At 38.9% G+C, this 14,692-nt stretch overlaps 1 protein-coding gene across 5 annotated transcripts in view; it reads left to right on the top strand.

Annotated features, from left to right (window-relative positions):
- The window catches only part of HERC2 (HECT and RLD domain containing E3 ubiquitin protein ligase 2), a 181,044-nt gene extending 166,570 nt beyond the window's left edge, over positions 1 to 14,474 (top strand). For 3 of the 5 annotated variants that reach the window (XM_039319651.1, XM_039319649.1, XM_039319652.1), the window contains exons 84-93: positions 3,781 to 3,968; positions 4,477 to 4,674; positions 4,951 to 5,034; positions 6,558 to 6,699; positions 7,365 to 7,559; positions 7,670 to 7,782; positions 9,085 to 9,275; positions 9,636 to 9,741; positions 12,319 to 12,531; positions 13,707 to 13,979. In XM_039319651.1, coding sequence (XP_039175585.1) covers positions 3,781 to 3,968; positions 4,477 to 4,674; positions 4,951 to 5,034; positions 6,558 to 6,699; positions 7,365 to 7,559; positions 7,670 to 7,782; positions 9,085 to 9,275; positions 9,636 to 9,741; positions 12,319 to 12,531; positions 13,707 to 13,979 — 1,703 coding nt within the window. Of the gene's footprint in view, positions 1 to 3,780; positions 3,969 to 4,476; positions 4,675 to 4,950; positions 5,035 to 6,557; positions 6,700 to 7,364; positions 7,560 to 7,669; positions 7,783 to 9,084; positions 9,276 to 9,635; positions 9,742 to 12,318; positions 12,532 to 13,706 lie in introns of all 5 variants that reach the window. The other 2 variants (XM_039319654.1, XM_039319653.1) reach the window with 1 other exon arrangement.
- The last annotated feature ends 218 nt before the right edge of the window (positions 14,475 to 14,692 follow it).

Below are 14,692 nucleotides of genomic sequence, written 5' to 3'. Positions count from 1 at the left end.
TGAATCACCACCTTTCCCCCCCTTTTGTTGCTAAACTGACACTAAATTAAAGGAAATACCCATGTCTGCTGAGACTGCTAAAACAGTAAAACAGTACCTTCTACCTGTTCTCTCTCTCTCTCTCTCTCTCTCTCTCTCTCTCTCTCTCTCTCTCTCTCTCTCTCTCTCTCTCTCTCTCTCTCTCTCTCTCTATATATATATATATATATATATATATATTATAATATATATATATATATATATTTGGTTATTCGGGTTTTCTCCCGCGTAAAATTAGAAGTGTCTTGGCGACGTTTCGACGAAGTCCCATTCGTCATCTTCAGGCTGGTGTTTTCAGCTTCGTGCTTCGAGCAGCAATGTGTGGTCTTAGCTGTTTCTTCCTTTTAACTGCCAGTGGGGGTATGAACTGATTGGGTGGGAGCTTGGCTGTGTTCTGATTGGGTGGAGGTGTGTTCTGATTGGTTAGGGGCTTGGCTGTGCTCTGATTGGCTGGGGGGTTGGCTGTGCTCTGATTGGCTGGGGGAGTGTTCTGTTTTGGGGGTTGTGCTCAGGTTAGTCTGAGTTGCAGGGGGGTTTAAGATGCTGGGCTGCCTTGCTATTTTTTGGCTTCACGTTCGTGGTCGTGCCTCATCTTCATGTATGGATTGGAGGGGTTTAAAGTGGCTAATGATGCAGCTGTGGTCTGGCTTCTGGTTTGTGGTCGTGCCTCATCATCGGTGTGGCTTTGGGTTTGCTTTTTGCGTGGATGTGTGGTGGTGACATCCTGTGTGGTTTTTGTGAGTGTGGGTCTGGTGTCATTTTTTGTGTTAGGGAGTCGTTTGTCAATAAGGGTGGGTTTCCAAATGGCTGGTAGGCGGGAGATATCATCTCGTTTGTTCATGCTGTGTGGGCGTTTTTCTATCTCGATGGCTTCTCTGATTATTCTGTTATTAAAATGTTCAGTTTTGGCGATAGTTCTGGTATTTTTAAAGTCAATTTCATGTCCTGTGGCTTTAAGGTGTTGGACCAGGGAAGATGTTGGTTCCTCTTTTTTGACTGAGTTCTTATCTTCTTCAATGGTGCAGAGGATGTTGGTGATTTGCACCAGCAAGCCACCCAAAAGCAACTTACCCAAAGAGGAACAGACAGCACTACGTAATCTGAAAGAAGACACCAGCATAATAATCCTACCAGCAGACAAGGGCAACACCACGGTGGTTATGAACACATCTGACTACCAAACCAAATTAACCAACCTACTCCAAGACTCCACATACAACCCCCTAAACACAGATCCCACCACCTACCTGGAAAAAACCACCAGATCCAAAATAAAAGCCTCCCCCATTAGCGAAGAGATCCAGCAAAGAATCATTCCCAGAGAGAAATCATCCAGATGCCCCAAACTCTATGGTCTCCCAAGATACACAAAGAAGGAACCCCACTCAGACCCATAGTCAGCTCCATAGGCTCACCTCTACAAAACCTAGCCAAATTTCTCGCCAAACAACTACAGCCCTATGCAGAATCCATCACCTCACACGTAAAAAACTCATTCCAGTTTATAGAGATCATAAAGAAACAAAACTTACAGCCCAGTGACCTATTCGTGAGCTTCGATGTCATATCCCTCTTCACCCAAGTGCCTATCGAAGAAGCCTTGACAGCTATCCAAAACAAATATAACCCCTCCAAACACATCCTAGATCTGACCAACCACTGTCTATCCAACATATACTTCATCTACAATGGACAAAAATACAAACAAGCAGAAGGAGCACCCATGGGATCACCCCTCTCACCTGTCATTGCAAACCTCTACATGGAACACTTTGAAACCCAAGCTCTAGAAAAATTGGATCACAAACCCAAACTCTGGCTCAGATATGTAGATGACACCTTCATAATCTGGCCACATGGGAAAGAAAAACTGGACAACTTTCTCTCACACCTCAACAGCCTACACCCCAAAATACAGTTCATCATGGAAACAGAAGCTAATAACCAACTTCCCTTCCTGGATGTCTTAGTCTACAAGAAATCCAATGGCTCCCTAGGACACACCACCTACCAGAAGAAAACACACACAAACTGCTATCTGCACGCTCTCTCACACCACCACCCAGCACAGATCAACTCCGTAGCCAAGACACTCATATCCAGAACAAAACGCTTAGCTGACGAACAACACCTAAAAACCGAACTACAAACTCTCACCAATGTACTAACATCCATTGGATACCAAAGAAATAAGATTACAAACCTAATCCAAAAAGAAACCCCCACTAAAATCCAAGAGAGAGAACAAGAAAACGACAAAGCCCTCCTCCCATACATAAAAGGCACTACAGACAGAATCAGAAAGATCCTCCATAAACACAACATCAAAACAGCATTCTGCACAAACAGAAAAATATCCACCATCCTAAGAAACCCCAAAGATAAAATTGAGTTAGAAAATCAAGGAGTATATGAAATCCCATGCATTGCTTGTCCCAACACATACATCGGACAAACCAACAGAAGAATAAGTGCACGCGTTGAAGAACATAAGAACTCAGTCAAAAAAGAGGAACCAACATCTTCCCTGGTCCAACACCTTAAAGCCACAGGACATGAAATTGACTTTAAAAATACCAGAACCATTGCCAAAAGTGAACATTTTACTAACAGAATAATCAGAGAAGCCATCGAGATAGAAAAACGCCCACACAGCATGAACAAGCGAGATGATACCTCCCGCCTACCAGCCATTTGGAAACCCGCTCTTATTGACAAATGACTCCCTAACACAAAAAATGACACCAGACCCACACTCACAAAAACCACACAGGATGTCACCACCACACATCCACGCAAAAAGCAAACCCAAAGCCACACCTATGATGAGGCACGACCACAAACCAGAAGCCAGACCACAGCTGCATCATTAGCCACTTTAAACCCCTCCAATCCATACATGAAGCAAACTGACACCCACCATGAAGATGAGGCACGACCACGAACGCGAAGCCAAAAAATAGCAAGGCAGCCCAGCATCTTAAACCCCCCTGCAACTCAGACTAACCTGAGCACAACAAGTCCTCACCTAAACAGAACACTCCCCCAGCCAATCAGAGCACAGCCAACCCCCCAGCCAATAGAGCACAGCCAACCCCCCAGCCAATCAGAGCACAGCCAAGCCCCTAACCAATCAGAACACACCTTCACCCAATCAGAACACAGCCAAGCTCCCATCCAATCAGTTCATACCCCCACTGGCAGTTAAAAGGAAGAAACAGCTAAGACCACACATTGCTCCTCGAAGCACGAAGCTGAAAACACCAGCCTGAAGATGACGAATGGGACTTCGTCGAAACGTCGCCAAGACACTTCTAATTTTACGTGGGAGAAAACCCGAATAACCAAAGACCTACATACAAACACCCGCAAAAACCTCAGAAAACAAATATATATAAATAAAATAAAATAAAATAATGATTCCTGGGTGCAGGAATTGACCTGAATGAACCCTGACAATGTTGGCAGTAGCCAATGAAAGCTTGGTGTTTTTATCCAATTAAAACTTTTATAGTTTTATATTTTTCTTGGTGATCACGTATGTTTGTTGTTTGATATGTGTGTGTGTGTGTGTGTGTATGCGTGTGTGTGTGTTGTTAAATGTTGTGATTGTTGTGCCAATTATCACTTTTCATTAATAGATACTGCTTTTGAAGTCATTTTGTAAATGACATACCATTGCTAGGTTATTACTATGATTGATTTTTTTGAGTTGGTAAATAATAATTTTAAATGGTACAGGTGAAGTCTATACCTGGGGAGATAATGATGAAGGGCAGCTTGGAGATGGGACAACTAATGCCATCCAAAGGCCACGTCTGGTTGCAGCACTTCAGGGTAAAAAGATCAACAGAGTAGCTTGTGGTTCAGCGCATACTTTAGCTTGGTCTACTAGTAAACCTGCTAATGCAGGCAAGCTCCCTTCCCAGGTAAAAAAAAATCTTTTAACATATTTTTAATCTTTTGGAAACTGTAAAATCAGAATATAATAGTCACAAGTGTAAAAGTATAGAAGTATTGCTCTGTTTATGCACTTGTCATGTTAGCTGATGACTTGTTAGGCTTGAGGCCAAAAGGAATGATTTGATGAGAAAGATATAATGTTTTCCCAGACTTCTTATGGTTTCTTAAAAATCATAATCATTTAGCTTCTTCATTTTCTATGACTTTCTCTATTTTATGGTCCCAGTTCTGCTTCTAGGCAAATGATATTTCTTGCAGATCTTCCAATGCACCATCATTGCTATTAATCATAACATTGTAGTCAGTCTGTGAATACTGTGTATTTTTATTATGATTAAAATGTAAAACATATAAAAACAATGCATAATACTCAATAGAGAAGGTGCCTAATCAGCTGACTATTAGGTCTTATCTTACATGAAAGATCACTCATTACTCAATGCACATGAAATTCTAATGATGTGAATTTTGTAGGTTCCTATGGAATACAATCATCTACAGGAAATTCCTATCATTGCCTTAAGGAACAGATTGCTGTTATTGCATCACATCTCTGAGCTCTTTTGTCCTTGTATTCCCATGTTTGATCTTGAGGGACACCTTGATGAGACTGGCCAGGGTCCTTCAATGGGCTTTGATGCATTACGAGGAATTTTGATATCACAAGGAAAGGCACGTATCTCAAAACATCCTACTAATCATTATCAGATACTGTCATAATCACGTTGTCAACATCTCATCCAAGGTATAAGATTTACCGTATATGAAGATCATAGCATTGATACATGGAATTCAAGTATAAATTACTAATAGGTTTTCGTCTAATATATTTCTACTAATGTAAAATTTTATATTTTAAATGAAAAGTGAAAAATGTCAAATATTCAACCAAAAATTATGTTTTAAAACTTAGAGTTATGTTCCAAATCTCTTATTTTCTCTTTTTAGGAGGCAGCTTTTAGAAAGGTTGTACAAGCAACTATGGTTAGAGATCGTCAACATGGGCCAGTTGTAGAACTCAACAGAATACAAGTAAGAATGTCATAATATGACTGCATTGAAAGTAAGATTTCTGGCCAGCCTTGTGTTTGAAGTTGAGGATTCGAGAATGGGAAAGACCACTTAGAATACTGATAGAGGTTTTGCCACTTTCTAATTCTGATTGATTGTTGCTGATTGATTTGTTGCTTTAAAAGCTTCACATTATTTGATAGAAAAAAAATATGTTAGTAGCCATAAGACATCTGTAAAGTTTTGTGGTAGATACAGTTATATAAAAATTAAACATTAATCTCTAAAGATCCAGTCTGCTTTGTGAAACTGTTTACAGTTGTGTGGGTTATAGGTACATAGTCGTGCTCTGATAGGAACGTGTAATTCTTATCTTCCATGTCTCTGTGGATGGAAGGAGTTTACATTTCTCTTCCCACTCTCCCTGAATCCACATGTTCCTCATCAAGAGCCTTTCTGGAAGAAAACAGAGCTATCCTGAACAATGTTGAATAGATGCTGGTAACATGGCTGAACGAGGAAAGAGTTCAGTTAAGCAGAGCCCTGATTAATTTTGAGTGATTCTTTTCCTAAAGAACATCCATGTCTAAGTTATCTAGAAAGAGTTTTTAGGAACACAAACAGTTGCCAATAGAAACATAGCTTGAACATTTCTTTTTGTTATATTGATAATAATGCTTCCATGATCCTGATGAAAGATAGCAAATATATATTTATGTGAACTCAGAGCATTAAGACTGCACAGTCCCCAACCTTTCTGGCTCCATGGATTGGTAGTGATAGTGGCAGGGGGGGAGAAGGGATGGTTTTGTGCTTGCAACCTAGATCCCTCATATGCGCAAATGAAGCTCCACACACTCACCTGCTACTTCTGCAGCCTGGTTCCCAACAGTGGGTTGGGAATCCCTGGTCTACAGTATATGTCAGAATCTCGACATGGTTCAAACCACAAAAACATAATATGCTTCTCTACGTAGAACATCTCACATTGCTGTTATTGTTTTACCCATCTTCTATAACTTGACATTGTTTAGAATGCCTTCAGGCATCACTAAAATTCAGGAAATCAGCATCACATATGGTCACTTCATAGAAGGAAGTGGTTATCAAAAAAAATGTCAATGACGTGAACACATCTAATATTAGGCCTAAGGCCAGATGTATGCTTTCAAAAATTTTTTTCAGAGGCTGAATATACTATTGTTTATTGTTTATTTCATTGAACAAAACATGTGAAAGACATTGCATGTGTGTTTTGGAATAATAGAGAATTCTGTATCTCTTTAAAGGAAAATCAGAGTTAAAGAAGGGGGGAGTAAGTATAGAGCAGATTTAGAATTGTGTTATTGTTTAACTTTCAAGTACATCATTCTTTTCTCTGACTTTCATCCAGTATTGTGTGTGTGTCTTCAAAACTAGCTGCTGAAAAGTTTTACTAGGACCATTAATTTGAGTGTGTGTTTTTACATTACTAAAATGCTCTAAGCTTTTAAGTTTTGCTAAGAGTCAGATTTTTACTAGGGTTACTTCTGTTTTGTGATCAGGTAAAGCGATCTAGAAGCAAAGGAGGATTGGCTGGTCCTGATGGCACAAAATCTGTGTTTGGACAGATGTGTGCTAAGATGAGTTCATTCAGTCCAGATAGTCTTCTTCTACCTCATCGTGTTTGGAAAGTCAAGTTTGTTGGTAGTATTTGTTTTTCACTTAATCTAATGTTACAATACTTTCTCCTTTCTTGTACAATAAATATCGAAAAGAAGAAACGTCAGTCATAATTTTTCCTTAACACTAAAATTGTCAACTGGTTCTCAGCCCAAATTAATTGCATATTGTCATTCTCAAACAGAAAGCTTCTTAGATTAAAAAAATAGTTTCAGATATTTCTGTTACATGTTGCTTGCTGGATATTTCTTCACTTGTTTTTTTTTTTTTTTTTGCCTTTGTCATAAGTACTCCTGGGAAGATCCATCATAATTTTGAATGATTACTAAGCGACCAGTTGTAAGTTGAGGACGACCTGTACATGTAAATAAATCCTTATGAAACTTAAACATGTAGAACAAGAGGGATTAAGAGAGGATGTGTGGCTTTGAATAGATTATATTGAGGGCACTAATTGGCTCATCCTGTGGTATCTGACTGCACATTTACTGATCAAGCATGTTTTTATAGATCAATAAACATTTTAAAATATATATTCTGTCTAGGATTCACTGAATGGCAAAATGAGTGAATTCAGCAAGTATTCCTTTTCACTGCATCTAATGAATGTTTATTAAAAACATGGCTTAAACTTTAACATTAAACTACTAATTTAGCAGTTCCACAAAGTAATTTTTTCTTTCTGTCAGGTGAATCTGTGGATGACTGTGGTGGGGGCTACAGCGAATCAATAGCAGAAATGTGTGAAGAACTTCAGAATGGACTGACCCCATTATTAATTGTGACTCCTAATGGAAGGGATGAATCTGGAGCAAACAGAGATTGCTTTCTCCTAAACCCTGCAGCAAAATCTTCATTGCACATGAACATGTTTCGCTTCCTAGGTAAATTATGCTGCAGCTTTTAAACTTTTTTAAAAAAATTGAGTAAAGCTTTGATCATACAATATGTACAACACTTTTCCTTTTTTTTTAAAAAAAAAAAAATTTCCTAGGAGTTATGCTGGGGATAGCTATTCGGACCGGGAGCCCTCTGAGCCTTAATCTGGCAGAACCTGTATGGAAACAATTGGCAGGAATGAACTTAACAATTGCTGATCTCAGTGAGGCAAGAAAAAGCTTATGTTCATCTGTATAATATTATTAGCATAAGGCAATGGTTCTCAGCTTGTGTTTCGTGGACCCCTGGGAGGCTGTAATGTTATCACAGGGTTTGCAAAGTCTTGAAGAAATGTTATGATTTAAATCTTGAGTTAAGTCTTGGTGGTCCGTGGCCATGGACTATGGCCACCAAAGGTATTTAAAAGGGATCGGTGGTAAAGAAAAGGTTGAGAACCACTGGCATGAGGTCTTACCTGATTATGGTCACATCCTTCTACTGCCAGGAGGCCATTCTTTTTGTGTTAGATACATGTTTGTATCTGGCTGAATAATATGTTGCTTTCCATCTGTTATGAGGGATAAGATGACAAGACAGTAAAAAGGAAGCATTTGTATGTGGGATCAAAAATACTCTCTCTTCTTAAAATGGGCAGACAATTGTCTGTCTGATTGATAACAATACAACCTTAAGCCTGTTTAGTGGAATATACACTTTCAAATTTTAGGGAGGTAAATGGGCTATACTATAAGTATATCCACCTAAGAGAAAATAGGGATTCAGCTTATATCTAGAACGTGTTGTTGTTGTTGTTAATTGTCAGGATTATTAGTGGAACAAAACTTTAACTTCTTTCCCAAAAATAGTGTAACTCTGTGTGTGCATCTCTGTGTGTATGAAAAATACGAATAGAGGAATATAGAATGCTTGTGTGTCATGGCTCCCACTTACAAATCTTATACATTTGTGCAGTTCTCAAAGGGCTTTCCCCCCAAATTTTCCACTGTAATTCAGTATAGTCTTAGAGGTTACTTTATTTACGTTTTATTTCCAGAGAGCCCTTAATCAACCTGATAGTCAAAAACAAGTATTTCAACTGATGGTTCTAATATTAGTATCTTTTTGCACAAGAAGACAAACAAGGAAATAGACACTGTATGGAAAATACTTAATCTGGGATATGTTCAGCTTGCTTCTCCCTTTCATCAAATGTATTCTGCTTTTCACATTTCCAAAAATTATATGATAACTTCCCCAGGTTTGAAAATGGATTTTGAGTTATTTATATTATTGTTCCATTGCCTATTCCAATTGTTCCTCTCTAAGAGTTTAAAATCCTAAATGTTTTGTAAATGGTTCTGCAGTTTTAGTGTCAATATGCCGGTATCTCTAACTTTAAGCACATGCTCTTACTTGCTTGAAGGATCATAATGTGAATTAATGAATTAGCCACATAATTTATCCCAAATAATAGGATATTTAAACTTTCTGTAGAAAAGATTTCACTTAATTCTGTTTTATATTTGAAAGGTTGATAAGGATTTTATTCCTGGACTTATGTACATCCGAGACAATGAAGCTACCTTAGAAGAGTTTGAAGCCATGAGCCTGCCATTTACAGTGCCAAATGCCAGTGGCCAAGATATTCAACTTAGTTCCAAATATACCCATATTATGTTGGATAATCGAACAGAATATGTGAGGCTTGCAATAAACTACAGGTTTGTAAAGTAGTCAAAGATATGATGTGATAATTAGTTCACTGTTGAATCTGTGCAGTAATATTTTCAGTGTTGAGATGAAATGAAGCAAAGAGACCATGTGATACAATAAGATGATAATTGTTAAGAATTAAGATTATTTGAAAAAAAAAAAAAACCTGAAACACTCATTACTATTTAGTGTTGTCTTTAGTGTCAATGATCTTATGTTCAATCACCTATTTGTTACAAAGAATTTCTCCAGGCTTTCTAAGCAAATTATGGAAGATATGCAGATATCTTTTCATGTCTTCCCATATGATTATGAAGCAATTATATTTCTCTTACTAACAAATATATGGTGGGGCGATTTTTTGGCAGATTACATGAATTTGATGAACAAGTGGCTGCTGTTCGAGAAGGGATGGCCCGGGTTGTCCCTGTTCCTCTTCTTTCACTATTCACAGGATATGAATTGGAAACTATGGTGTGTATATAAAGTTATTGTTGGCCAACTTAATAAAAATCAGAACACATATTTGTACTTCAAACATTTATAACTATTTAAAATAGAAGCATGACAGTAGGCTATGCCTCATTATTTCTTAAAGGTTAGGATTGGGTGAGTTACATAACAGAACAATGGTAAGGAAATAAGACAGCTATTTTGTGCTTTAAAAATGCTGGAAATCTAAATTTACAGTTTGGACTTGTATGTGAAACCACAACCAACTACTTTTATATAATAGGAAGATGTGTGAAAAATTATCACTACAGTGATAATGAATAATTCTCTTTTTTTCTGTCCAGATGTTGATGGAAGATAGATGTGCATTTCTGATATTTTTCCTATTAGTAAGAGCAACAATGACTTATTCCCCATCTTAAATTATTCTGATTAAATTGTTTAAAAAGTCCTGGTGGATCTTTCATAAAGGAAGATTAAATTATATTCAGTCTAAGCACTGGAGCTCAGGAAATTTTATTTTAGTTCTTTACTTGATAGATCTTAAACTCAAGCAGAACAAAACATATTTTGCAATCCTGAAATCAGGCCACCTCTCTTTTAGTTGTCCTAGAATCTCTAGATCCAGGTTCCTCTTCTACAGCACCTGTGTGAAACATAAAGATAGCTTTTTTTATTTGATAACAAAGCATTTATGGGCAGAGGAAATTAAGAAATTGATAGAAATAACAGCAATAAACGTTTCCCACTTACTGGGTCTTAAAGTGAAAATTAAACATTTAAGAGTTGAGAAGAATTCAAATATTTTTAGGCCAGCCAGTCTTCTGTAACCTGGAAGTTTACGTCTTCCAAAGTTTCCAGAATTCTCAGTAATGACAGTTATTTCCTTTCCCTCTTCATATTTCCTTTGATTCTTCTCCCATGTAAATACCAGGGTGCCAATCCATACCGTGTTTCCCTGAAAATAAGACCCGGTATTACTATCTTTTGGGCTCTGAAGTAAGCACTAGGATTTACTTTCAGGGCGGGCTTATTTTTTGCCGGTACCAGTAGGCCACGAGCAGATGGGGTGGGGCAGGGCCTGTGCATGGGATGGAGAAGCAACATGGCGGCGAGAGCATGGTGGTGGACCAGGTACGGTACCAGGGTGAATGGGCAGGGCACGTGCTCTTCCCATGCCAGCCCAGCCCCGGGGCGGCCATGCTGGGCGGCGGCGGGGAGGGTGTGAAGGTGGGGGCGGTCATGCCGACCAAAGTGGCAGGTGGAACACTGGAAGCTTGGGGAGGGAGGTTGGTGAAGCAGGCAGGCATCCTGCTGTCAGCACCCATGCTGGCTGCCCCTTCCCCATGGAGCTGGAGAGCTTGCCACATTACCGCCCAGATGCCCTCACTTCCCCCAGGAATTGCATTTCTTTCCTTACCTGACTTTCAACCCCGTGACGTTTCTCCTTCACGATCCGCCATCTCTGCATGCAGGGAAGCAAAAGTTTGTGGGGGGAAAAAAGGTCAATCAATTCCAACTTCGCGAGATTTTTTTTGTGAGAAATTGAAATTAATTGACCTTTTTTGGTCGCAGTCCAATTGCCATGCTGCGTCTCAGGAGGGGATCATCAGCTGCCATTGCAGTGGCAGAGAAGACGGAAGGCACTCCCACCCATCAGATCAGCCTGGTGGGGCTGGGGTGGGAAACCGAGTGGCTTGAAAAGCAGTGCTTGGAGCCCCCAGGAGCTGCAGGAATCCGTGCGCACCCTTTGCAGTCATCCTCCTGCAATGCACAGCCTCTTTCTGTGAGCAATCTGGCTTGCCCAGGGTCAGGTTGGCTGTCACAGGAGGCTCGTCCTGCATGCACAGTGGAGCTGGAGGACAGGGACGGGCCATGCCTCCCGCGATGGCCAAACTGACCTTGGGCGAGCCGGATTGCTTCAGCTGCAAGGAGCCTGGCCTAAAGTTTCCATCGCCCAGGCTTCCTGAAGCTGATGGGAACTGCAGCCCGCTGCAGCTGAACACTTTAGCCGAGCCGCAAAATTGAACTTGTAGCAGTGGCACTGGCAGCAGGTAAGGCGGGGGAGGCACGCGATCTGGCCTGCCCAAAAAACTATGGTGGGATGGAGTGAGGGGGTTAAATAAGGGCTTACTTTTTGGGGTAGGACTTATATTAGCCCGAACCCCCCAAAATAAGCTAGGTCTTATTTTATGGCTAGGTTTTATTTTCGAGGAAACACAGTAGTTATTTCATTGTCTGTGTTGTGTGGATGCACATTCTCTTTTCTGTCTCTTAGTTGCCTTTTCTCCTGCTGTTTTCTTGTGCAGAATTATTTTGGGTTTTGGTAACTAAGTTATAACTGATTTTTCTGTTTTCTGGATCTGAATTTTTATAGATATTGAGAGAGAATTCACACTCATACGATGGAACAAAGCAAAAGGACATTAGTACCCCTGGTTTAATAATGCAAAGAACATCATACATCAAAGGGCACCTGAGAATTCAGAAATTTCTAATAGTAGAATTTTTAAAATACATTCTTATGAAGAACTATATTTCAAGCTCTCATGAGAATAAAAGCTAAACTAAAGCAGTTTCTGGTTTTTTTCCTTTCAGGTGTGTGGGAGTCCAGATATTCCTCTCCATCTTTTGAAATCTGTGGCTACATACAAAGGGATTGAACCCAGCGCCTCTCTCATACAGTGGTTTTGGGAGGTAATGGAATCCTTCTCCAACACAGAACGGTCTCTGTTTTTGCGCTTTGTTTGGGGCAGGACGAGACTTCCAAGAACAATTGCAGATTTCAGAGGCAGGGACTTTGTCATCCAGGTGAGACTTCAGGAGCTTCACGACAGCAAAGTCCCTTTATCTCATGCAATGTGGGAAATGTTTATTTATGGATGGAGTATTGAAAATGTGAAGCTTACAGCTAAATACTTGTTCTTGTTAGGTGTTTCTTCGGATATTTCCAGTTCTCAATTTTTTCTAGTCATGATTTTTCCTGTGTTGTATTTTGGATACAAACAAAATGGTTCTGAAAGTAATGCAGTGTATATTTATTTGTCATTGATGGAAAGTAACATTTTTCTTGATCCTATAATTATTCTGCTGAATAGTGATGTACTTAAATGAGAAACAGTTGTTTATTTTCAGGAGATTAAAACAAAACCCTTCATGATGGTATATTTAAATGTTCATGGCTTAAGCCTATAACAAATTGTGAGGTGGTATAGGTAAGAAAAGATTTAATATTCTTCAACAAGAAAGTTTTCTAAAATATTCTGTGGAAAGACAGTGAAACTTTAATTTTACAGACACCCATTCAGCAATCTTCAAATGCAACAAACAAAATTTTAGTTTAGGTTTCACCTCCAAGCAACGTAAGTTCCTTTTTTTAAAGAATTCCTGACAATTGAAGTAATTAATATAATTGATACCATTTATGTCATTGGTGTAATTAGGTAAATGGCATAAATTGCTGCAAATTATGTTAGTTATTTCAATTATGCAAATTTGAATTTAATGGATGTTTGGCTTTGACATTATTTCTCCAAATACATGTGTAAAATTGAGGTTTTACAGTAAAACACATTGATGGCATTCCAGTAGCACAAAGCACTAACCATAACAACCCAGTCCAAAAGGGCTCATATGTAATTGGTAGTCACAGGCACCAGCCCAAAATGTGCAAAATATTTAACTAAAACTTGCATGGCTGCTGGTACAGTGAAACAATGTTTTTGCACAATGTTTCTGCCATTAAGTTACTATTACGTAGAGCAAACATGAGATATAGCTTCAAAATTTGTTGTTATTTGACTCAGAAGAAAGCAAAAGCAGGTGACAATTACCTTGTGTGGCCCTTTCTTCAGAGCAGGACTCTGACCCTCTTAGCTAGAGATAAGCCTTTTATTTTTCTGTAAGCATGGATAGGTGACCACCTTGAATTTTGTGCTATGGAAATGGTATTCAATGAAATTGTTATTTTTGTTTCCCCCTCACAGGTTCTGGATAAATACAATCCTCCAGACCATTTTCTTCCTGAGTCCTACACATGCTTTTTTCTGCTGAAGCTTCCTAGGTATTCTTGCAAACAGGTTCTAGAAGAGAAACTAAAGTATGCCATCCATTTTTGTAAATCCATAGACACGGATGACTATGCTCGAATAGCATTGACAGGGGAGCCAACTGCTGATGAGAGTAGTGATGATTCTGACAATGAAGATGCTGATTCCTTTGCTTCTGATTCCACACAAGACTATTTGACTGGTCATTAAGAGGGAAGGCCCCTTGCCAGAGACAATGCTGCAGCCCTGGAACAGAGTGGCACAAGATAGCTTTGATGCAACTGGTCACAATCGAAAGGCGTACAACGAGAGAACTACTAATCATTACTAAACAAGGACTACATACTACTTTTTGTAGGAATAATGGAAATAACTGTCTCTAGAACTCATGGGTGCCATACATGGGGATTGAACAGTTTTGGTGGCTGGAGATTCCCTTTATCCCCTTTATGCTGCACTGCAGATAGAATTTGGTGTTTACTGATGTGTTGTAAATGTTTATAAAATATTGGTAGTGTGGAATTTAAAAAACTGAAATTATTTTAAATTGTCAGTGCAATAGTTTTTTTTTTTCAAATTAAGTGTTGTGTTTTTTGCTTCTTTTTGATTGTATATTGGAACTACTGTGGAATTACTGAATAGTATTATAAATATTTCAATTAACTTTAATAGTTGTTTTGGTTATTAAAATCATTTTTGAACGCAGTTATCAGTATTCATTGTATTCTAGTCAACTAGCTGCCCAGTTAACTAGCCAACAACTTACTAAGCTTGCCATATTCCAATATCATGTCATCTCCTGTCTTCCCTCCCTCTCTCGAAATAACAGGATACTTAACATAAGATATAAAATCTACATAATTGTGCCATGACGATGCCAAATTATAATTTCTCTCTAAATAAAACAGCCGCTGACAGCTTAA

Source organism: Crotalus tigris, unplaced genomic scaffold (assembly GCF_016545835.1).
Source record: "Crotalus tigris isolate CLP2741 ecotype Arizona unplaced genomic scaffold, ASM1654583v1 scf7180000023606.2106662, whole genome shotgun sequence".
NCBI lineage: Eukaryota > Metazoa > Chordata > Lepidosauria > Squamata > Viperidae > Crotalus > Crotalus tigris.
Note: the sequence above shows the minus strand (reverse complement) of the source record. Positions and strands in the feature narration are given on the sequence as shown.